This window comes from Myiozetetes cayanensis, unplaced genomic scaffold (genome assembly GCF_022539395.1).
Source record: "Myiozetetes cayanensis isolate MyiCay16 unplaced genomic scaffold, myiCay2020 scf10, whole genome shotgun sequence".
Taxonomy (NCBI): domain Eukaryota; kingdom Metazoa; phylum Chordata; class Aves; order Passeriformes; family Tyrannidae; genus Myiozetetes; species Myiozetetes cayanensis.
Window position 1 is genome coordinate 34,920,036 of NW_026086605.1, and position 23,967 is coordinate 34,944,002.

General features: G+C 51.1%; 2 protein-coding genes across 2 annotated transcripts in view; one reads left to right on the forward strand and one right to left on the reverse strand.

Annotated features, from left to right (window-relative positions):
- ADAMTS14 (ADAM metallopeptidase with thrombospondin type 1 motif 14) overlaps positions 1–14,175 on the forward strand; it is a 31,287-nt gene extending 17,112 nt beyond the window's left edge. Inside the window, exons 6-22 of the mRNA XM_050305612.1 lie at positions 232–388; positions 3,537–3,642; positions 3,748–3,891; positions 4,510–4,642; positions 4,764–4,877; positions 5,050–5,198; positions 5,410–5,585; positions 6,446–6,579; positions 6,756–6,879; positions 6,993–7,073; positions 7,222–7,385; positions 7,856–8,021; positions 8,756–8,888; positions 8,999–9,206; positions 9,718–9,844; positions 10,291–10,395; positions 10,947–14,175. Coding sequence (XP_050161569.1) covers positions 232–388; positions 3,537–3,642; positions 3,748–3,891; positions 4,510–4,642; positions 4,764–4,877; positions 5,050–5,198; positions 5,410–5,585; positions 6,446–6,579; positions 6,756–6,879; positions 6,993–7,073; positions 7,222–7,385; positions 7,856–8,021; positions 8,756–8,888; positions 8,999–9,206; positions 9,718–9,844; positions 10,291–10,395; positions 10,947–11,260 — 2,535 coding nt within the window. The 3' untranslated portion in view covers positions 11,261–14,175. The remainder of the gene's footprint in view (positions 1–231; positions 389–3,536; positions 3,643–3,747; positions 3,892–4,509; positions 4,643–4,763; positions 4,878–5,049; positions 5,199–5,409; positions 5,586–6,445; positions 6,580–6,755; positions 6,880–6,992; positions 7,074–7,221; positions 7,386–7,855; positions 8,022–8,755; positions 8,889–8,998; positions 9,207–9,717; positions 9,845–10,290; positions 10,396–10,946) is intronic.
- Positions 14,176–17,453: 3,278 nt separating this feature from the next.
- Positions 17,454–22,950, reverse strand: TFAM (transcription factor A, mitochondrial). Its single transcript, XM_050305683.1, has 7 exons — positions 22,868–22,950; positions 22,635–22,762; positions 21,991–22,061; positions 21,211–21,360; positions 19,724–19,819; positions 18,947–19,003; positions 17,454–18,243 (listed from the first exon to the last, which is right to left on the reverse strand). The coding sequence occupies exons 1-7, from the start codon at positions 22,936–22,938 to the stop codon at positions 18,028–18,030; spliced, it is 789 nt and encodes a 262-aa protein (XP_050161640.1). The 5' UTR covers positions 22,939–22,950; the 3' UTR covers positions 17,454–18,027.
- Positions 22,951–23,967: the final 1,017 nt, after the last annotated feature.

The following is a 23,967-nucleotide window of genomic DNA, read 5'->3' on the forward strand; positions in this document are numbered from 1 at the left end:
CGGTTCAGGGGATGACGTAGGAAAATAACCAGCAGATGTTTGAATCCGGGCGAGCTCCCAGCTCACCACTCTTCAGACCTGAGTCCTCCTGCAAGCTTCTTATCTCCCTCCTGGAACTTCACAGGACAGAACCTTCCGCGGCTTCCAACTAAGGGCCTGAGGGATGGTGGGGGGCAAAAGGGCAGTGTCTTTCTGCTTCCCAAACCGCTGAGTTTTCCATCCTTTTCCCAGTCAGTCAGCCTGATAGAGCGAGGGAACCCGTCCCGGAGCCTGGAGCAGGTGTGTCGCTGGGCCCACTCGCAGCAGCGCTCGGACCCGGAGCACGCCGAGCACCACGACCACGCCGTCTTCCTCACCAGGCAAGATTTTGGTCCCGCAGGTATGCAAGGTACTGTACTTATCTCGATCAGGTATGTGCAGTTTGCTGGGGGAAAAGCCAGCCAGGGGAGAGGATTTCTTGCAAAAACACAGTCTTGGCCAGCAAGGTCCAGAAAAAGGTTATAAAAATCGGTATATATATATATATATTTTTTTTTATTCCCCCTGCCAAGTGAAGTAGAAGAAAGACAGAACCAATCCAAAGCAGCAATCTGTGAATGGATGAAATAATAGCTTTATTAGTTCTGCTCTTCTTTAATTTCGTGTACCACTCCTCCTCCTGTCCCAAAATGCCATAAAAATGTAAAAATAAGATAAAAAAGATAAAACATCACAGGAGGCTTCGCTGGGACAATCATTCCTTTCTGTCCTCTGGGGGACTTTTAAAACCTGGTTTTGTATGGATTGGTTTCTTGGATGTGGGAGCATGGAATGAATCCTGGACCAAAGAGGAGGTTTTACTGCAGGGGTCTCTCACCCTCATGGTGCAGAGGCTGTGCTGATGTGGCCTGAGAAGTTAAAGACCTCGGCAAAAAAAGTTACAGGAAAAGCTCCTGGTGTTTCTTGGCTCCGTTAGGAAAGCAGGTGCCTTGGTATCACCCTGAGAGGTGACTTCTCCCAGTTCTGAGCCCTCTGCCTCCAAATTGCCATCTCCTTCTTCCACGCTGGTGGCCAGGTCTGAATTTCCACCAGGAGGCTCCATTTGATGCCATGAACGTGGCAGTGACCTCACGCTGATTCATAGCACGAAATCCTCCTGTTGTGCACGGGAGGGAGGAGAGATGGAAAAGACCTGTCCTCACCTGGATTACCTGCCTGAAAAGGATCTCCCCACAGCAGGACATGAACCACAGGAGATATCCAGCTGGAAACCCTCTTGAATATGTTGTTGGGCACCAAAGAGCAGAGCCTGGGCTGTGCCAGCAGCCTCCTCACCGAGCTGTTGACTTGCCCTGGGCTCCTTGCCTGGGGTCGTGTGGCAGCGTGGGCAAAATACCAGGTTTTGTTTCATTTTTCTAGACCCTTCCTGGCAAAGTGACTGTGTCCCAAGTGACTGTGAGAGGACCTTTTTTGGCATGTCAGCAGAAGGGGGAGAAGACTCCCTCGGCTCCGCCCTTGGTGGGAAGGAGCCGTGAGAACAGTGGAGCAGCCCTGCTCTAGGAGTGCTCGTTCCAGCTCCTTCCCCTTTTCCCTGCGGATCCGGCTTCCTGCTTGTCACACATCCCTGGGAAGGACCTTTGCTTTCTGCAGGAGTCCCCGTGGCTGCCGTGTCCTCACTTGGCTGTGTTGCATGGCACGAGGTGCTGGGAACATCCACTGGGAACTACCCTCTGGTTGGGCTGCTGGAGTCGGAACACTTGGCTTACTCCTCTTTTCCTCAAAGCAAAGTCCTTTCGGATCCCTCTCACCCCTGCTGAGCTCAGGGCTGTGTGGAATGAAGGGTCAGACCGTGGCACCTTCCACTACTTGCTTATAAAGCTGGAAGAGGAAGGTCCAGTTGAGCCTTCTTGCTCTCCTCATGTGGGTTGCAGATAAACTCCTGTGCTTCAGACAGAAAGGCAGTGGGTAGATGGGTTGTAAATTATTAATTACTGCTGCAGAAGCCTTGTCAATACCCGAAGAGTCTGTGTGTCCCTCCGCAGCGTGTGGCACGGAGGGATTTCTGGCCCAGGCTGTGCATTTATTGCCCTGTCACCCCCTGCGGTTGGCTCAGCCCCTTAGAGCAGGCTGGTGGTCCATGCAGAAGGCCAGGGAAGCTGGAAAAGGGTAGGAAGTGTCCATAAAGAAGAATTCAGTGCATGTGGAAGAAGGAGGAGACTGGCTGGTGTCTTGCTGTGCTGGTGAGGAGAGGTGACTGTTGGAATTAGATGATCTTTAAGGTCCTTTCCAACCCAAACCATTCCATGATTCTGTGACAATGCTACTTCTCCAGACTGTGTATGTCTGGGAAGCATTTGCAGGCTATTCCAGTCTTTACTAATGAAATATTTTCCAGGTATTTACTTCTTACCATTGTTCTCCTGTAGAGTACCCTCTCCCAATTCTTACTGTGGTCTTCATTACGAAAGACCAGTACCTGCATTCCTGAGCATTCATATTCCTTTATCCCATCTCCTGTTCAGAGCCTCTTGGGTTAGGAATTTATCCCAGTATCATCCTAGACAAAATATATTTGCTCTTCCCTTATACAGAAAACTTCCCATATCTTTACTCTTTCTTGTGGAAGGTTTCATTGGCAGAGGGGGTGGGGAGGGGAATATTTTAAAATGATTTATCCAGGATTTATTATTGTGTGGTTAAACCCAATTATGGGTGTGCCTTGGTGTGGAGCAAGCACCCTACCAGGATGGCGAGCTCTGTGGATCCCAGGGTTTGACCAGGGTGGGTGCAGGAGGGCGGGTGTGCATTCACCCTCAGCTCGTCACCACCCCTGTCCTGCTGCAGCTCAGCTCCTCCCTCTTGGCTCACAGAGCTCTCCTCTTGCAGCATCCCTATCCCCAGGGCACTGTTATCCAGCATGGTCCTGCCCTGCTTTTGCCTCTCGGACCTGTGAGTCCTTCCTTCACTAACCCCCCTGATGCCAAAAAGGGTCGGCCTTAAAAAAAACCCAAAATATATTTATATCAAAAATATTCAGAAAGTAAATTCTGGAACGTGCCAATGAGTTGATTGAATTGGGCAGAAATAACGTGAGGGAAAAAAAAGAACCAAAGGAAGATGACCAAACTGGAGGTGATGTGAGGCTGACTGGGAGGGGGAAGGTTTCCCTGCCCACAGCTGCCCCACTGCACTGCACTTGATCGAGGGTGGGGGGCCGGGGCGGTGTGTGGTTCTGGGGGCACGTGTGGGTACATCACAGTGGGGAGCAGGGCTGTGGTTCTGGCTGGGCTCTCTGGGGAACACCTCGTGCCTTCTGCTCTCTCTCTTCCTTTCTTCTTTATTAATTCTAAACAAGGAACAACATGGGATGGGGGGTGCCTTTGCTGGGCCGGGAGGTGCTGGTCACCCACACCCATAAAACACGCATGGGGTGCCCTCCAGCCCCTTTCTTTTTTTTTTCTTTTTTTTTTGCTTAATGTGTCATTTCCTCCCCCTCCTCTCTCAAAGGTTTTCTCTCTCCTCTCCTCCTGTCTCCTTCCCTTCTCTCCTTACCCCAGGCTACGCTCCGGTGACGGGGATGTGCCACCCTCTCCGCAGCTGCACCCTCAACCACGAGGACGGATTCTCCTCGGCGTTCGTGGTGGCCCACGAGACCGGGCACGTGTAAGTCTCGGGGGCAGAGCAGGCTGTGCCCCTTTGACGGTGGTGGCAGCCCCTCGCTTTGCACAGCATGCCTTCTGCTGGTGCAGAAATCCCCTTTCCCACCAGGCTGGGCATGGAGCACGACGGGCAGGGCAACCGCTGCGCCGACGAGACCAGCATGGGGAGCATCATGGCCCCGCTGGTCCAGGCCGCCTTCCACCGCTACCACTGGTCCCGCTGCAGCAAACAGGAGCTCAACCGCTACATCCAGTGAGTCAGCCCGAGCTGGGACAGGGAGGTTCTCCCTGCGGGTGGCACGAGGGGTGGTGGTGGTTTGTAGCCAAAGGTGCTCCTGAGGGCTGGAGCACCTCTGCTGTGGAGACAGGCTGGGAGAGCTGGGGGTGTTCACCCGGGGAAGAGAGAAGGTTCCAAGGAGAACTGAGAGCCCCTTGCAGGCGCCTAAAGGGGCTCCAGGAGAGCTGGAGAGGGACATGGGACAAGTGATAGAGGGACAGGACAAGGGAGAATGGCTTCCCACTGCCAGAGGGCAGGGTCAGATTGGAGATTGGGAAGAAATCCTTCCCTGTGAGGGTGGGGAGGCCCTGGCACAGGTTGCCCAGAGAAGCTGTGGCTGCCCCATCCCTGGAAGTGTCCAAGGCCAGGTTGGATGGGGCTTTGAGCAACCTGGGGTAGCAGAATGTGTCTCTGCCCATGGCAGGGGGATGGAATGAGATGATCTTCAAGGTCCCTTCCAACCCAAACCATTCCAGGATCCCACGATATAACTCAGACGTATCAAAACCTGAATGTGGGGAGAGTCCCGGAGCTGAGGGATGGGGGAGATGGAGGGAAACACTCTATGCCTGACTCTGCCTCGTGCCCCTGCAGCTCCTACGACTGCCTCCTGGACGACCCCTTTGAGCACCAGTGGCCCACGCTGCCCGAGCTGCCGGGCATCAACTACTCCATGGACGAGCAGTGCCGCTTCGACTTCGGCGTGGGCTACAAGACGTGCACGGCGGTGAGTACGGGTTGTACGGCCGCGCCGTGCCCCCTCCCCGGGACCCCCAGCCGGGCTGGGTGCCACGAGCCCGCCGGGACTCTCCGCTGCCGTCCCAGCCCAGCCCCTCTGTGCTCCCCAGTTCCGCACCTTCGACCCCTGCAAGCAGCTGTGGTGCAGCCACCCGGACAACCCCTACTTCTGCAAGACCAAGAAGGGGCCACCCTTGGACGGGACAGAGTGCTCTCCGGGCAAGGTAGGGCCTGGTCCTGCTTCCTACGGGAGGGATGTGCCCGAGGGCACGATGAAGAGCGCCCTTCCTCCTGCGCTGCACCGTTCCCGCAGTCCTGTGGGTGTGGGAGAGCTCTTCACTGAGCACTTAGGAAGGGGCAGGTGTGGAGCTCGCCCCTCCTTCTCCTCCCTTCTAGTGGTGCTTCAAGGGCCACTGCATCTGGAAGACGTCGGAGCAGCCTTACAGCCAGGATGGCAGCTGGAGCTCCTGGTCCAAGTTCGGCTCGTGCTCCAGGACGTGCGGGGGAGGTGTGCGATCGCGCAGCCGGAGCTGCGACAACCCACCGTACGTCTGGATCCCTCCTCCCTCCCTTTCAGCGGGGCTGCAACTGGAAGTGGCTGAGAGCCCGGGGCTCCTGGCTCTTTCCCTGCGTTGGCAGGGATGGGGACACCTGCTCCCGTGCGGGCTGTGCTGTGCGTTTGGGCGCTGGGCTGTGCTGGGTTGGAACTCCCTCCCCTCTCCGGCGCTCTTATAACCCGCTGGATTTATTTTCCAGCCCGGCCTACGGTGGGCGCCACTGCCCGGGAGCCACCTACGAGTACCAGGTGTGCAACGCCGAGGAGTGCCCGGGGCCCTACCAGGATTTCCGTGCCCAGCAGTGCTCCAAGCGCAACTCCTACTACACCCACCAGAACAGCAAACATTCCTGGCTCCCCTATGAGCACCACGATGGTGAGTGGCGGCGGGTCCGGGCAAAGGAGCTGTAGCCAAACTGCCTCCCCTCCCAGAGGAGGCTGTGGCCGCCACCGTGGGATGCAGGCTGTGCCAGCTGCACTGATGGTGGGTGGTGGGAAGAGGCTGAGCTGGAGGCTACTGCGCATTAAGGCGGGCCTTTAAAATCGTAGAATCCTAGAATGGTTTGGGTTGGAAGGGACCCTAAAGATCACCTCCTTCCACCCCCTGCCATGGGCAGGAACAGCTATCCCAGGTTGCTCAAAGCCCTGTCCAACCTGGCTATGGACACTTGCAGGGATGGAGCAGCCACAGCTTCTCTGGGCAGCCTGTGCCAGGGCCTCCCCACCCACATAGGGAAGAATTTTTTCCCAATATCCCATCTAACCCTGCCCTCTGTCAGTTTGAAACCATTTCCCCGTGTCCTCTCCTTCCAGGCCCTTCCCCTCTGTCCCAAATCCCTCTCCAGCTCTCTTGGAGGGAGGAGCTATAAGGTCTCCCTGGAGCATTCTTTTCTCTGGGCTGAACATCCCCAGCCTGTCTCCATGGCAGAGCTACCTGTTTGCTGCTGGAGCTGCAGTGGGGACTGTCTGCTCCAGGCTGTGCCAGGAGCCAGGGCCATCTTGCATTGCACTGTCATGTAGCGTGTCCCATTCTTCTCCTAATTTCCTGAGTGTGCTGGGCAAAAGTGCAGGTTCTTGAGCAGCAAATGGACGTGGGAGATCAGGCACGTGAATAACCTGGGCTTTGGAAATCTGGCTGTGCTCAGGAGTATGAGCTGAGATGGATTTCATCCTTCACTCACCCTAATGTATTTCCACACCCCCTTTTTTTCCCCTTTCCTGTCTCTTGTGCCGCAGATGCTCAGAAGTGTGAGCTGATCTGCCAGTCTGAGGGCACGGGGGACGTGGTGTTCATGAACCAGGTCGTCCACGACGGGACCCGGTGCAGCTACCGAGACCCCTACAGCATCTGCGTCCGGGGCGAGTGCGTGGTGAGGAGCTGCTCTGGGATTCTCCCTGTCCTTCCCCTCTCCAGGCCTGAGCCTGTGCATGTCCTTGACCCAGCACCCCTTGGGGACACACGTTTTAGCCCTGTGGGCAGCGGGGTGACGGGCTGGGCTGCAGGGGTGTAACCCCGGGCTTGTCTTCTCTCCCCCACGGGTGACAGCACGTGGGCTGTGACAAGGAGGTTGGCTCCCTGAAGCAGGATGACAAGTGTGGGGTCTGTGGGGGGGACAATTCCCACTGCCGGACAGTGAAGGGCACGCTGGCCAAGACCCCCAAGCAGCCAGGTGAGAGTTTGGGAGCGGGTTCGGTCAGGCCCAGCTGGATCCATGTGTGTGCCCAGCTGGAATGAACTGACTCTTTCTCTTCCTCCACCCTTTTTTCCCCTCCGTTTCAGCAGGTGTTTTGAAGATGTTTGAGATTCCAGCTGGAGCCAGGCACCTTCAGATAGAAGAGGTGGAGCCGGCATCCCACAGCATCAGTGAGTGCGCCGTAGTCCCCTTCTGCCTTTGCTCCTTCTCAGCCCTATTCCGATAATTCCCACCAAAAGGGGTCTTATTTGGGTCATCCAGTCCTCCAAAGGCGGTGACCAGAGGGAGTGATGCTGAAACACCTCCTTTCTCCTCCAGCTGTTAAGAATCAAGCCACGGGTAACTTCATTCTGGATGCCAAGGGCAAAGAAGCCAAAAGCCAGGTGTTCATTGAGATGGGCTTGGAGTGGGAATACACCGTTGAACACGGCAAAGAGAGCCTGAAAACCAGCGGTCCCCTGCACGAGGCCATCAGCGTTTTGGTAAGGCTGACTGGGCGTGCTCTTGGGGGGGCTGGGGGTGACTGTCACAGAGAGGGCAAGTGGTCTGAGGTGGGAAAGTGGTGAAAGGACTTTGACAGAGAAAGGGTGTATGGGATGTCATTAAATCCAGGGGATGAGGCAGCCAAAAGCGAGGGGTGATGGGCTGCGTGCAAGAATGGCATAAAGAGGTGTTGCTTGGGCACTTGCCTCTGAGTCCAGCTGCATTTGGCTCTGTGCAGCAACTGCTTGTGATTCCATGTCCCGTTTTAGTTATGCTGGCATTTGGGGGAGTTAGGGATTGGGTTCCCTGGGCACCCAGGGAAGAGCAGGTTTTTCACTCCTGTCCACCCCTGTGTCTCCCTCCCTCCCCCCGTTTTGGGCATAGGTGACTATACTACATGGTCATTGATGACTTATTTTATCCTTTGATGGCCTCCTCTTCCCTTCCCTCTCCCCCTCTGTGCCTGCAGGTCATCCCTCAGGAGGAGGAGACGAGGAGCAGCCTGATGTACAGGTACATCATCCACGAGGACCTGCTGCCCATGATCGGAAACAACAACGTCCTGCTTGAGGAGATGGATTCCTACGAGTGGGCCCTCAAGAGCTGGTCCCAGTGCTCCAAGGCGTGTGGAGGAGGTAGCTTTCCCTTCATAGCAGCCTGCAGTGTGTGCCTGGGGGGGATGCTTGGGCATGTTAGAGAGTGTGAGAGCCCTCTGGGGAGCCTCTGGCTTGGAAAAATTGCTGCAGAGCAGTTTAGGTGAGCATTTTAGCCAGATTTCTTACAGATGCAGGCTTACATGGTCACGTGTGCAGTAACCTGTGTCTGTCTGTTCGTGGGCCTGCTATGATTTTTTAATTCCTTAGCTGTTTTTAACTGGATTTGAGCCAAGGAATAGTGATCTTGCAGATGACTGGCTCCTCAGGTCTGCACAGACATAGGTGTGGACACACACCAGGAAGTGCTGAGAGGGACAGCAGGGAGCACACAGGAGCTCCTGGCAGGATTATTGCTGGGTTTTTCCCTCTGGGAAGAAGCATGTACACCCATACCCTGGTGTTTTGGGGTTTTCTGGTGAAAGCCTTGCTTCCATATGGCCAGTGGGATCTGATCCTCAAATAATAGCCAAGATGTTATAGAATTAGAGTATATTTTGGGTTGGATGGAGGTTATCTAGTGCAACCCCCCTGCAATGAGCAGGGACACCCGCACCCTGTGGCAGCCTGGGTGACCCCAGGAGTCTGGGGGGGTTCCAGCATCAGGTCACGCCCCAGCGGTGACATCTGAGAGCCCACGTCCCTGCAGGGGAGAGGCAGGAGAAGGGACCTGGCGGGGACCCAAGCGTGACCCCCCCACACCCATCACCCCGCAGGCATCCAGTACACCAAGTACGGCTGCCGCCGGAAAAGCGACAACCGGATGGTGCACAGAAACTTCTGCGACAACGGCAAGAAGCCGAAGCCGATCCGGCGGCGCTGCAACCTCCAGGAGTGCTCCCAGCCCACGTAAGTGCTCCCCGCCTGGCCCGAGGTGCTCCCTGGTCTGCGCTGGGAGCGTTCCCGGCACCGGCCCCGGCTCTGACGCCTCCTCCGTGTCCGTGTTCCCGCCCTGGCAGCTGGGTGGCCGAGGAGTGGGGCGCCTGCAGCCGCTCCTGCGGGAAGCTGGGGGTGCAGGCGCGGGCGGTGCAGTGTGTGCAGCGCCTGCAGGACGGCACCAACCGCACCCTGCACACCAAGTACTGCCCCAGGCAGCGCCCCGAGACCCGCCGGCCCTGCGCCCGCCTGCCCTGCCCCGCACAGTGGAGGACGGGAGCCTGGTCCGAGGTGAGCCGGGGCAGGGCTCTGGAGGGGGATGGAGGTGGTGGGAAGAGCCCAGGAGAAGGGATATGGGAGCTGAATGTGAAGGACAGGTGCTCACTGGGGTCATGGAGTAGAATCCTACAATGGTTTGGGTTGAAAAAGGGCTTTAAAGGTTATTTAGTCCAACCCCCCTGCTGTGGGCAGGGACACCTTCCTTTGGAACAGGTTGGTCCAAACCCTGTCCAACCTGCCCTTGGACACTGCCAGAGATGGAGATGAGGGCACAAGAGCCAGCGATGTTTTCAGTGGTTCACTCCTAAAATTAGAGAGGGGAGAACACCCCTGTGCAACCCCATGGAGAGTGTGGGGGTTTGCTGGAGGCAGGGAGGGAGACCCCCTATTAGAAAGCAATATCCACCCGAGCAGCTGTATCTGCAAATAGTTCAGATGTCCCCCAGGGTGCTGTCGGGGTGTGGGGCCTCCCCCCCACCCCATGGCTGACCGTGTGTGTGTCTGTCTGTCTGTCTGGGCGCAGTGCTCGGCCACCTGCGGGGAGGGTGTCCAGCAGCGGCAGGTGGTGTGCAAGGGCGGCGAGGGCGGCGGGCGCTGCGAGGGGGACAAGCCAGAGGCCATCCAGGGCTGCCACGTGGCCGTCTGCCCAGGTGAGAGGAGCGGGGAGGCAGCTGGAGGTGGCGCTGGGATGGGGCACACGCTGGTGGGGATCAACCTTCATACACGTCTCCAGCCGGTTGTGGCTTCAGGAGGTGCCAGCAGGGGAGGTCAGGTTGAGCATCTGCTGATGTTCAGAGAAGGGGTTAAACACCAGCCAAAATAATTTCTTTTTTTTGTTCTTTACCCTGATATTGGCTGGTTTTGGGTTTTCTGGCAGTTTGAGGGTGTGCTGAGCTGAGGGTACGATAAAGATGGGCACCCTGGGCGGTTTGTGGGTGGCTGAAGTGCTGGGCCAACTGGATGTCCCCCTAAGGGACTTCATCCCTAAGGAGGCCCCTTAAAACAAAGCCAATCCCCCACCAGAACACCCTCCCTAGCTGTTTTGAGTGCCCCCAGCCTTCTGTGGCCGCTGGGCATCGTGTTGCTCTCTCAGCAGGGAAGCTCTCCGGCAACACCGCCGGCACCGGTGACCACGGCCCCACCAAAGGGCAGCGGGGACCCCAGGACGGAGTCAAAAACCCCGTCAGCAAGATCTCCTCCAGTAAGTGTCCCTGCCTGTGTGAGGGCAATGCTTCCTGGGGTAACCCTCCCGAGCCCTCTCCAGCTCCCTGTGGGAAATGCAGGCAGGTGGGAGTGGGGAGGCACATCCAGCAGTGCTTTTGGGGAGTTTTATCCTCGGCTGCTGCATCCCTGGTGCCTGTGCTCCAAAGCCTGCAGCTCGGTTGCCATCTTGTGGAGCCTGGGCTCTTGCAGTTTCTGTGTTGCATTGCTTTTGCCTCCTGGATTTTATGCCCTCTTTACCTTGGAATTTTTTGGCTTTTTCTGGTTTTTGCCCCTTGCTCTGAGCAGGAGTCCTTCCTATCGAGGGCGAGGTGCATCCTACTCTGATTTAGGATGCTGGTTTGGAGCATCCCTCGTTCTTGCTTTTGTCTCTATGCACAGAATCCTTCAGTGCTTTACCTTCATTTTCCAAGTCCCTCTTCCTCCAGCACCCTGAAAGGGCACCTTGTTCTCTTTGGGACCATTGCAAAGGTGCAGGAGTGGGAACCTCATTCCACCTTGTCCTGTGCTGATGCTGCTGTCCCTCTCCAGGGGAGCCTTGCCTCGGGGACAAGTCCATCTTCTGCCAGATGGAGGTCCTGGCTCGCTACTGCTCCATCCCTGGATACAACAAACTCTGCTGTGAATCCTGTGGCAAGAAAGCCTCCTCCACCACTGGCTCACCCCCCACCACCGGCCCCAGCGCTGCCCCGGGAACCGCCGCTCCCAGCCCCGCTCCAGCGCTCTCCCCACACCCCACACCGGGTGGGGACCCCACTCCAGCCCCTGGGATATCCAGCAGTGGTGCTTTTCCCAGGGGGCTGCCAGCCCTGAGCGAGCCGAGCAGGGACCAGGCAGCCAGGTAACCCACTCGGGGCCACCTCACCACGGGGCAGGGGAAGCCTTTCTCCCTCCTTCCCTCCTTTTCTGCCCCCTTCCCTCCCTTTCTCCCCCTCTTTTTCCTCTCCCCCCCACCACTTCCAGCGATGGTTTTTGTGGGTGGCACTGCCAGGTTTGGAAATGACCCAGCTCCACACCCAGAAATTCCCAGGAAAACCACTTATTTCTCATGATCCCCCTGCCCTCCCAGTCATGGCGGTTTTTTTAACAGTGCCATGGAGAAAAAGGTGAAAAGGAGCAAAAAAAAAAAAAAGCTGGGGGTAGACAGACTGCTTCCTCCCAAGGTGCTAAAAAGATTTGGGAAGAGAGTGTGGCTTTAATATTGTTTTTTCCTTTCCCTGCTCCAAGCAGCAGCACAGGGGAAGAAAGTCCTGGCTTGGCAGTTTAGCCCCTGAGCTTGGGGGTAGCAGTGGGAGGATACTGGGAATCTGAGAGAGGTGGTGAGGGGAGGGGGGAATTGTGGGAAAATCCCAAAATGCTGCTCTGGGCTGTCCCTGTTGGGGTGTAGAGAGTTTTGGAAACCTGTCTGGGAGAAGGTGGAGCATGAAAAACGTAGAGCAGCTTCTGTCCCGGAGGCGGGAGATGGTCCAGGAAATGCCAATGTGAGCAATAAGAACCAGGTCAAAGACCAAAAATTGATGTAAAAAATGCCTGTCACTTGGGAGTGACTTTTTTAGCCATTACTGCCCTTGGCCAGCCTTGGGCTGATACCAATGCCCAACCTCCCCAGGACAACCAGCCTCATCCCTGCACCTTGTGCCCAGTGCCTGTGGGGCATCAACACCTTCTGGAGGGAAATGGTGGCAACTGAGAAGCAGAGAGTGGATTTTAGGGGCAGTTACAAAGAGAGGAAGATTCATCTGCATCTTTTCTTGCATGGGAAGGAGTGAAAGGGGGGGTGATTAATGCCATTAAACATTATTGTGCCAAGTACTAAAGGTACGCACAGCACTTTAGGAGCCTCAGGCTGGGCACACCTTGCCAGGTGTCAGGCCAGCTCTGGGCACAGGGTCTGCCTGGAGGAGTTACAGTCCTTAAAACCTCCCCAGAATGGGGTACCCCCCTGGTTTTGGTGCTTTTGGCTGTGCAGCCTCCCAGCTGAGGGCACTGTGGGTATCCATCGGGGTGAGTGTTGCCCTAGGGAGGAGGATTTGGGCACAGAGGTGGAGTGTGGGGAAGGCAAGGCTTGGCAGATAGACTGGTTTGGCATTGCAAAGTGGGAATGCCTTGGCAGCACGTGCGTGGGGTGGGTGCATCCACCAGCCCTGACACTGCTGTTTCCCTGGAATCCAAGGAGCAGGATGGGGCATCCCTAGGGATGGTGTTTGTAAGCTCTTCAGGTGTCTGGGACTCGCTGGTGAGGTGGGCTGGGGTGACTTTCCTGGTCTAGCTTGGGTTGCAGTAGAGGAGGGGTTGAGGTACCTGCTTTGGCTGAAATGGGTGGAGACCCCTCTGCATTCCTGATTGGACACTGCCATGCTCCCCCAGAGCTTCCCAGCACCATAGAAGGGGCTGAAGGGACGTGAAGAGGGTGTGTTGTTCACCCTGCTGCCCCCAGATCGCTGCCACGTCACGGCTGGACACACCTTTATCCAACTACTCTCAAAGCTCCTGAGGCTGGAGGCTCCCTGCTCCTGGGTGCTGCCCTTTGGCACTAGGTGGGCATCCCAAAAGATGGAAAAAACCCCCCATCTGTCTGAGCCGAGCAACTGGCACGCCCTGTGGGAGTGGGCACGTGGAGGGTGCCTGTGGGGTGCCCAGATCCGAGTCGTGCACCCACAGGACCCACGAGATGCTGTGGGTGTGCCGGGGTGGGATTCACCCCTCAGGTGGCCGTGCTCCCTTGCCAGCCTCTCCACTGCCCTCCACGGGAGTGCCAGCTTTTATTTATGGTGCCAAAGATAACGCTTCGTTTACTCTCCAAGGAGCATGAGGAAAGGACCCCCTTCCCCCTCAAAAATGGGCTGTGATGTCCTTCCTCCCAAATTCCCAGCTGCACCACCTTCTTCCCCCCCCCAAATTCAGTGGTGGCCTGGGCACTGGTGCTTTATTGCATTAGGAATATTTGCAGTGGTTCCTTGCTGTTCCTTGGAGCAGAGGCCCCTCACACCCCATGGCTGGGGTCCCTTTGGGGGGGAATTTGGGCAAGGGGGGGCTGCGCTGCAGGTGCTAACCCTGACCTCGAGCTGAGAGGTTGGGGGAGAATTCAAAGCAGGGTGTGATGAACCCCCGCCTTGCTGCTGCTCTGGGGCAGTGATGCTGCACCCAGCACTGGGTATTTCATGGAATCCTGGAATGGCTGGGCTTGGAAGGGACCTTAAAGCTCATCTAGTTCCAAACCCCTGCCACTGGCAGGGACACCTTCCACTAGCCCAGGCTGCTCTGAGCCCTGTCCAACCTGGCCTTGGACACTTCCAGGGATGGGGAATTTATTCCAGCTGAGGGCGGGCTGAGCTTGGGTAGCTCTGGCTACACAGGGATTTGGTCCTGTCTCCAGGAGGAGAGGATGACTCTGGTCCCCTTCATCCTCCTGGGCCTGGCAGAGCCACCGAGTCATTCCTGTGATGTAACCCTTGTCCAGCGTTACCACGATGTATAAAGTTTTGTACATACGAGATTCAGAGCTTTTTAACTTTTAATATTTATTAATTTTGTTGGTTTTTTTTTTTTTTTTGGAACTCTAACATAATGTAAAAAAAAAAAAAATAAATCCACGTAAAAATCTCTGTTTATTTATCTGTGGTGCGTGTGAAGGGGCAAATACAAACAGCTGTTGAAATGGGTTTATTTTATGTTATTTCAACCTAGCCACTCCTCTTTATCAGCCAGAATTTCACATTGCTGTTTTGAGCAGGGGAAAAAACCTTTATGTCTATACATAACACACACACATTAATAGGTGGTTTGGCCATCACAAAAATAAACATTGATGTGTTGCTAGTTCAGACCAAAAAGCTGGTCCTATGTGATGCTGGACACCTGCTGGTTTTGAGCAGAGAGAATCGTGGAGTGGGTTGGGTTGGAAGGGACCTCAAAAATCATCTCGTTCCAGCTCCCTTCCATGAGACCAGGTCGCTGTCCCTGCCCACATTCATGGCTGCAGGAGGAAAAAGGGGTGATTTTGCAGCCTTTTTATTTTATTTATTTATTTATTTTTATATCTGGGATGGGAGCTTCTCGGTGCCCTTTCTTTTCCAGAAGGCACAGGTAAGTGGTAGCAATAAATAAGCAGAGGCTGAGGAGCATCTGAGCCAGCCCAGGTGAGCAAGGAAAGACTTTCTGGAGCTGGGAGCCAACACAACCTGGACTGTCTCTGTCTTTCCTTCTCTGCAATGTCTCTCTCTCTTTTTTTTTTTAAATTATTATTATTACTATTATTAATTTTATTTTTTTTTGGATCTCTTATTCTGTGATCTGATAGAGATTTATTATTTCTCTTTGGCATTATCGTGTCTCTGCACTTGGAAACTGGACATCAGCTAGCTAAAAAGTTACCAGAGGACTGACAAGTGAACAAATGCCCAATAAATCTTATTCACCTAGAACACTAGTTAAAAAAAGCAACTTCCTGCATGTAACAATGTATTATCTGCTTGGAATTGTCCACCACTTTGGCAAATTTGGATTCCATAGGTCCCTGATGTATAAAAATCCCCATACCACATACTGCATATGTACAACCTGTAATTTTCCTGGTTCTGCTTCTGTGGCTGATCACATCTGATTGGTGGACTTTACTGCAGGAAATCTTGGAAGCCTCGTTTGGTCCTTGCTGTTTCTTCCTCCCACTTGTAACAATACTCACGTTGTTTTCTTTACTTCCTTTATTGTATCACACATTAGGAAGTACATAATCCTGGTGCAAAAAGATTAGTTCTAAAAATGAGAACTCAAATTTAACTTTGTTGATAATCCCAGGGGGATGACTATAGGCCTTAATCCTGCTTCAAGGAAGGAGGATGAGAACATTTATTATGTGCATCCAGAAACGTCAGGAAAGCAATTGCTTGGTCAAACAAATGATTAACTCAGTTCCAGTTCAATAAAACAGTTCAAAAGGTGCTTAGTTTGGATTCAGTGGAAATTAAGAACATGCTTCGAGTCTGGAGTGGTTTTCCTTTAATAAGGAAGTTTTTCCCCCTAAATTATTTTGAATTAATTTTTTATATATGGCTGATCCAGTTGGGCCTATAAGAGACAAACTGCCAGCTCCAAGAGGTCTGTGCTCTCAGCCAAAGCCTTTTAAAAAGTCAGTGGAGACATACCTGGTTGGTGTCAGTGGTTATAAAATTGAAAGTCTCCCTGGTCTATATTGGGAAGGGCAATTCATGATTGATTGTGCTCAGCTGTGCCTTGTTATGTGAAAATGCAACCCTGCCAAACAGTGAAGGCTTTCTCTAAGGCTTGTCCTGATCTGTATGTAAATTAACTATTTATGTTTGACTTGCTTCAGTTTTAGGAGAACGTGGGAATTTATGTTGTATCCATAAATAAGCACAGAGGGAGACAAATTCACCACTGATATAAAATTGCTGATTAGTGAATTGCTTTTCTTAAAAACTAGAGCAAATTCCAGCTTTGAAATTCCACGTGGAGGCTTTAAATTTGGATCATGTTAACGGATTAGCCTTGAAAAAAGGGACCAAACAAGGCTCTGTGTGAAAAAGTAGAGGTTTCTACCCCTTCCCCCGGGCTCCCCCAACCAGAAGACAGTAAGGAAAAAAATCTATTAGAAAATATGTAAGTCAGAATTGCAGCTGCAATGGGATTATATTCTCCCCATTCCTGATCTTCTCTCATGTATCTGTTTATGCTAATAAAGAATGGGATCCAGAAAAGGAGACATCAGGCGTGATTAATTAAAAACAGAGGGCACGTCCTTGCAGATAGTAAAGATTTTGTTGTGCATTAAGTGAAAAACTTGTGATTCTCAAGTATCTACAACTGTACTCATCCTCTGAATATTTCCTAATGCTCTTTCTTGTGGATTTTTTTCCTGTGGCAGATCTTTACAAGATCTGCCACAGGAAAAAAAATCTACAAGAAAGAGCATTAGGAAATATTGTTTTCACTGTTCCCCAGCCATTTCTCTCTCCTGCACCCATTTACATGAATGAGAAGAATGAACTCCCTGATCCTTGACCATCCCTCCTCTGTCTGCTGTTGGCTCCTCACAGTTCCCTTCAGGAGCTGTGACAGGTGAATGCAATCAGAAGAGCTGAGGGGGAAAGCTCCTCTTCTGTGGGAAATCACAGATTTCTACAGTCAGATGGTTCATATCAGTGTCTACACTGGCAGGTCAACGTCGGTGTACAAAGTGGGAGTGGCTGAGTTGATGGAATCCGCACATAAAAACATGCAGGACTGTAAGGTGGCACTTACATCCACCTCACACTGCTCTTCCTCCAACCATAAGAACTGTGTGCAAGGGTTGAGAAGTTAAATCAGCCTCACGGAATTTAAAAGCTTCTCACAGTAAGAGTAGCAGTTCATTAAAAAAACAAAACCAAACAAAAAACCCAACAGAAATCAACCACCCTCTGTTGAAGCCTAAAGACCAAGTCAGAGGAAAGAACAGAGGGATGAAGAGCAGAGGATGTATTATCACATATTTGCAGATCTATCTGCTTGAAATCCCTTCCTGGGGCCTGGGTGAGGGATGTGAGCAGGACACTCCCTAAGCTAATTTGGCCCTTATTATTCACTGTTGGTAGTCCAGGCTGGCAGGGATGACATTAATGGAAGAAGTGCCAGGGTGATTAAAAAGGATTTCAAGGCTCTGTGTCGAGTAGTTAATGAGGCAGGAGCACAGGTGGTGTTTGCCTCAGTCCCTGCAGCACCTTCCCGGCTGAAGGGGAGCCCTCACTGCAGTCTTAACTGATGACAGATGAAATTCACCAACTACTGAAAAAGCTTGCCTGCCTTCTAAAAATATACTCCCCAAAATACCTATTGTTTCACTAAGGTGGAGAGACCCCAAGAAAAAAATTACCCACCTCTTCAAAATACCTGTATTTGATTACATCAGAACTCAGAAGTCCTAACAGGTCACATATTTTCCTTTTCCTTCTGGCCTGTCCCAAATGTGACAACATCAAGGGAGAAGTGTTTTTATGTGTCCAAACAAAACCAGAGAATAAAAGTTCCAATAAAGGTACGTTCATACAAAACTCACATGGTCTTTACTTAAATGTAACATCAGTGACATACACAGGTTAACAGGTACAAAAAGACAGCTGCATGAAATGGAAGTTAGTCTATTTCTTGTGCCTGTTATTGAAATGCAGAACATTTGTCTTCACTACCGATACCACGGGAGGTAACAAAACACAACATCACTAACTCAGATTTCAGCTTTTATTTACAGAACTTGGATGGTAACGTCGTAGAATATTCTTTCTTTTATAAAAAAAGTATCTTATAAAAGCTGGCTGTTAATCTACCGTTACTGGAGAGCTGTGCTGATGTGAGTATCAGTATTCATAGCTTGATTGCTGTTCTACAGTTCAGCCTATACCTGCATTATATTTCAGTCAGTTCTGAGTTTTCAGTGATTCCTTCAGTCAGTTCTGAGAGACAATGACTCCTCTCTTACCTGATCACCTTTCCAAGGGACCCTTCCTGTGGGTTTTTAGGGCTTTCAAATTTCAGTGCTAATACTGACTGCAGCATTAACATGGCAGGATAGAGACGTGACAACCAAAAGGGATTCAATACAAAATACTCAGCCATTTTACTCTTCTGCTTTTTTCAACTTTAATTTTGCCTTTTTACCCAAGGAAGTTCTGGCTGTCTCAGCTGCCTTTGCAGTTTCAGCAGGCTTCTTTCTTAGCCTTTTCTTTTTGGAACGCACCAGGTCCTCACGTCCCAGTTCAAGCATTTTTGCTTCCCACAACTTCATTTCATTCTCATACCGAACCTTATCATCTTCAGAAAGCTGCAGGTATGGCTGGAGGAAAATAAGGGGTCAACAAGTTATTTACAGAAGGGGCTTTGTCTGGAAAACTGCCATGACACAAAGGTGACTTGGAACAACACCTGGGCACTGGCATGGCCAGGTATTTGCCTCCGCCTCCAGATAATTCATTAATTAAAAAAACCAAACTTGCAGAAAAATACAAAACTTTAGCAGGCCTCCTTTTCTCATATGGCCCTCTGCAGATTCCTATTTCAATATACTGAGAAAGCTGGCAGAAAATGACCCCCCAGACAACCAAAGTTAATAAATTACCCCATGCACGTCACTTGACTTTAGATTCGTTGCTTTTCCCTGACTAAAGTCTTTCTATGAGCAGCAAATTATTATGATGGTGCTTAAAGATATTATTTATTATTATTAAAAAAAAAAATCAAATTGTTGCACGTTATTCCACCTTCCCCTCCAGACACTGCTCAGCATCCACCAGCAGGCACACTGAACTTCCATCCTGTCCCACTGGTTTACTCTTCAACAACACTGTGAATAAAATGGTCCCTACAGGAATAAAGGTAACAACAATCTTTTTCAAGATGCATGAAGATCTTAAGAGTATTTTCCTCAGTATTCTATTTTGAGCAGCTTGAGTTCAAGATTTTGTATAAATACATCAATTTTGACTCAAGTTTGTCATTTTCTGATTACATCAGAGCCTCGTCCAAATCCACTGACGTACCTGCCTCTGAGAAGCGGACAGTTTTTGCCAGGCATCAAACACCTTCTTCAGCCTTGCCTACGGGATAGAGAACATGCAATACAGGAGGGTTATTTTAGGAACAGACTGACCTCAGAGGGGTACAGATGAGTGCCAACACAAGTGAAAGTCGGGCATAAAGCAATGCAAAAAAGCACAAAGTCACACAGGCTTAACCGCCCACCCTTTTAATGTAGGAAAATAATACACTATACACTTCAAAACAAGCTGCTGGGCATCACCTGAGCCATGTTTACAGCCCGGGCCTTGTACATGGAAAATCGAGGACCAAACCAGATCCACCATCCCAATTTACTGACTGAATGTGTAGAACTTGTGAGTTTGCTGAGGAGCTCTGGCATACTCTGTAACACCACCCGAGCTGTGGGAGGTACAGTAAACTGCTACTGCAGGAACAGGAGCAGTCCACCACAACTCTGTGAAAAAATAATGTATTTCTACATCAAAACAGAGAGAAGAATAATTCTCCCCTTACAGAAGGAACAGATGAAGTCTGTAACACTGAAGTGCAAAAGATACTGCAAATATTTTAAGTCTGTATGCCCACACAACAGTTTATAAAGGCCATGCCAGCAGCAGTATACAGCCAGATCACTGCAGCCTAAAAAAGGTAACCTAAGCAAAGCAACATCCTGATATTGAACTATTGGAACAGTTTCTGTGAAAATGACAGAATCTAAGCCAGATTTTTCTGAATGCAATGGATCTGTTTCAAAAAAACAATCTTTCCTGGCTTACCGTAGGTGAAACTCCCTCACTTTCTTGAAATTTTTCTGACACGAAAATGTTAAGGGCAGTACGAGGTCTTTTAGGTTTTCCAAGCATAGCCAATTCCTTTAAAAACAACAAGAAGAGTTATTCCATCCACCAAGCATGCATTTTTTCCCAAAACTAAGCTTACCACTTGTCTTTATATTTTACACAGATACCAAAAACAACTTCGCTCTTTGGTGTTTTATTCTGTAAACTGGACCGTATGTCATGATGCTCTCAGTGCTTGCCAAGACTAATGCTAAACTAAACTAAGAAAAGGTGACAACCTGAGTTTTCACAGACACAGGAAAAGCATTTTAAACTGATTCTTACTTCAGCTAAGTCTTCCAGAAACCAAAGACTGTTATTAAATTCCATTCTGTAAGAAAGTCCTGTTGATAGGTTTCCTATTATTCTCCATAAGGCTTCTGTTTCTGCAGTGAAATACTGCCTGCTTGCAGAGAGGAGGGCAGCTGGTGGACTGTGGGAGGTGAGAAGGTGGAACAGAACCAATTTCCAGGGAAACAGAACTGGGTTTCTGCTATCAGAACACTCTGCCTGCGGGGATGATGGCACGAGAAGGAAAGTACAGCAAGTTATGAATGCAATTATACTTCCTGTTTTCTCCAGTCCCGACATTCCCACTGGAGCCTGGGTGCTGCAAATTAACATCTGCTTAGGTATTAAATATGCTAGCTAAATTCCTTGTGGTGCCATACTCTAAAAAAAGGAAGGGATCAACCCCATCATTTAGATTAAAAACTTCCTCTAAGTAGAGGTCTTTTAAAGCAAAATTATTTCACTTTTGCTAGCTGGGGCAATGTCACACCAGCAGTTTAATTCACAGAAATGAGCAACCAACAGGTAACCCCTTTGACTGATTTTGCCACCCAGATGGTTCTGCCTCTCAGGATTTATGCACAAACCAGCTAGAAAGGAACAGGGAAGATGCCAGAAAAGGATACTAGTAAAGAGATGCACCTCTGCAGCCCTAATTCACCACGGCAGCAGCGACACAGACAGCAAAGTGGCAGAGCCCAAAGAAAGGAGGGGAAAAAAGGCTGCTTCAAAGAGCTGCTGCCTGGTAGGGGCCAACGAGGTAAGAGACACAAGGCCCTCCTGAAAAGCTATTTCTGGATGTCTTCCTGTCCAAAGAAAGCCTTGCTGGTCCAAATGTCTTTTATTACCTATCCTTTCTCTGGCAGCTCTAGGAATAGGGAGAAAAAAGCGTAGAGAAGCTACTTTTAAGCACAAAGAGATGTGCTAGTTCTGTGTTCTTCAAGCACGGGAAAGCCACGACATCAGCACTCATATTTATTCCGTGGCATTTTTGGGGCTTTGTGTTTGTTGTGTGTTTTGTTTTATTCTGAACTGGTTCTGTGTTTCTAAAAACACGCTTCAGCTCTGCTCTGTACACCAGGCAGACTTCAGCTTCCTTGAGAGAAAAGAAACTTGAACTTCAAAACACTTACTCTTTTTGCCCGGAGTGATCTTCTCCTTGCCAGCTGTTTTCTCCTCTCCTCTTTCAAAGCTGCAACCTGGGCTGGAGTTAGCTGGGCTTTGTATTTGGTCAGCTGCTCTTCATATCTTTGCCAGTCTGTCTTTCCTGCTTCCTTGTAAACCTACGGCACAAATCATCATCAGCCTTAAACAGATGCTTTCAGTCAGAAGCACTCGACAATCAGACAAGTTACCACTTCTAATCTAAGGGGGGAAAATTAAGACTGGAAAAAATTACCCCATTCCCCATCCCCCTGTGCCGCTGGCAGGTGGAGGTAGAGAAACAGAGAACGAAATTGAGCCTGGGAAGAACAGGAGGTGGGGGGAAGGTGTTTTAAGGTTTTGTTTTTCATTAGCCTACTCTGATTTGATTGGTAATAAGCTGATTTCCCCAGGTAGAGTTTGTTTTGCCCTGACTGGGCAGTAACTGGTGAGGGATCTCTCCCTGCCTTTATCCTGACCCACAAATATTTTGGTGTATTTTCTGTCCTCTGCCCAGCTGAGAGTGGCTTTGCTGGGCACTCAGTGTCCAGCCAGGGCCAACCCACTACACTGTGGTGCATTGATGTCTGAACCTTTGACCACACACATGCTTTTTAAACTGTTGTTTAAAAAGTTTAAAAACAAACCAACGAACCAAATAAAACGTCACCACACTTAATAAAAAAATCCACAAGGGACACCAAACGAAATAAAACCACCACCAAGATTGTATAGAGTTCAAAGTACTCAGGGCAAAGACACACTCTTACCTGCTTCTGTGATGCTGGTAACTCCTTCCAAGCACCTGCTATTATTTTAAGCAGGTCCACGCTGTTCACTTCTGTACATTAAAACGAGAAAGCATGAAAAAAAAAGATCAACATTGTATCTGCAGCGAGGCCCTTCAATTTTCCCACGGGAAGCTGTCACAAGTATCTTTTTCCCCGTACAGTCATTTTCATCCTGCCATAAAACTACCTCGCTGCGGCAGCTAAAGGGAACTGCAGTGTTCTGGGGAGGGGAAAGGCACTGCTCGTGGCTCAACCTGCAATGAAACAACGCATACAGGCCCGAGAACCACAAATAAATCACTGTTAGCACGTATCGCCCAGGTGAGACCCTTCAGCGGGCATTTTTAGAGTTATACACAATTTTTTGAGTTACGAAGCACAGAAGACGAAGCCAACACACGTGCAGGCAGTAAGTACGGCCACGCCACATTCGCTTGGGGCACGTCATGGATAAAGAGGCAGGATGGGTCTCTAAAATCAGGGTAACAGAGTTTAGTTCCTTCAAGCCGTTCGGTTTTACACGCACAGAGGCTGCTCCGAACCCAGGCTCAGCGCCGCTCGGGGGGCGCAGCCACAGCGCAAACCGCGGCCCCGCGGATCTCGCCTCCCCTCCCACCTCGTACCTGGGTTCTTCTCCTTGAAAGCCGGCCGGTTCTCCTTCATGAAGCGGAAATAGGCGGTGAGGGGCCGCTTCGGGCGCTGCGCCGAGCTGATCCCCCGCCACAGGCACTGCTCCGCCGCGCCGCCGGCCCTGCGCAACAACGGCACGGCCGGTCACCGCCGCCCCGCCGGGGCCGCCCCGCGCTCCCCGCAGCCCCAATTCCCCCCGCTCCCGCAGCCCCCCGCGATCCCGCACCTGAGGAGCCGCCGCCCGCCCGCCACCAGCCCCATGCCCAGGCCCGCGGCCCAGCCCAGCAGCGCCGCCATGCCCAGCCCCGCCGCGCATGCGCGGGGCCGCAACACGGGGCGGGGCCGCGGCGCCCTCACAGGGGACCCGGCGGGAGCGAGTCCTTAATTAATAAAATTCGGGTGATGAGCTGCGGCCGAAAACTGCACGGTTTCGCCGGTTTCCTCGTACGGCTGCGTCTAAAACGAAACGCAACGCAACGTAGCACCAACCGGCTCTCGGGGAGGGGAAACGAAATTTTACTTCCTCCCCCCCCCCCGTTTTTTTCTTTTTTTCTCATCGTAGTGTAATAGAAGGGTTAACTTTGTTCATAAAATCTTATGTGTATGAGGGAGTCAGAAAGTTTTTGTTGTAATTAAACAAGAGGAGTTTCACAGACAGCTTGCTAATCAAGCAAGTGTCAATAAACAACTGATAAGAACTGCACCTTTTCATCTCTGACAAATACCGGACTACCACTTACCCAGCCACCGAACTCAAGCAACAAACAAATTTACACCCGAAAAGCCAATGCCAGACACCACTTAACATGTACTTAACAACCACGAACGTGTATAAAAAGAGACACTGACTTCATTTCGGTGTGTGCCTCGGCAGGGCACTTGCCCTCCAGGCCACCCAGCGCTGTTCTGCTTTATTATCGCTTGCTTAATAAATTTACCAATGTTTAATTGGAATTGAGTTGTCTAAATTCTTGTACTAACTTATAACAGTAGTAAACAGCACAGAACGGAGTAATGTTTCGGCTCTAAATTCCCCGCGCCCCCCCTTAAAACAGCATTCCTATGAAAAGGTATCAACAGAGGAGTTCCGAAGGAGCAGCAGTGGAGATGTTTACCTCCGAATTTAAAACGCAACGAGCGAAGTTTTGAACAATATATTTACCGTTTCATTCCCACAGTTTAAAAAGCGGAAGGGCCGAACTGCTGCCCCAAGAATCGCAGACTTACGGTCGCGTTGTTTTAGAGGTGCGAAGCTAAGACATCCCTTTTTTAATATCCGCATACAATATCTTAACAACGTGGGTGTCGGTGTCGCATCCTTCTGCT

What these genes read in the sequence shown, in the direction of transcription:
- TFAM (XM_050305683.1), bottom strand. Translation starts at nt 22,938, where the DNA reads ATGGCGGCGCTGCTGGGCTGGGCCGCGGGCCTGGGCATGGGGCTGGTG. An exon ending in GGCGGGCGGCGGCTCCTCAG is followed by an intron (nt 22,763 to 22,867) that starts GTGCGGGATCGC and finishes GTTGTTGCGCAG; the next exon opens with GGCCGGCGGCGCGGCGGAGC. An exon ending in TACCAGCATCACAGAAGCAG is followed by an intron (nt 21,361 to 21,990) that starts GTAAGAGTGTGT and finishes TTTGTGCCGTAG; the next exon opens with GTTTACAAGGAAGCAGGAAA.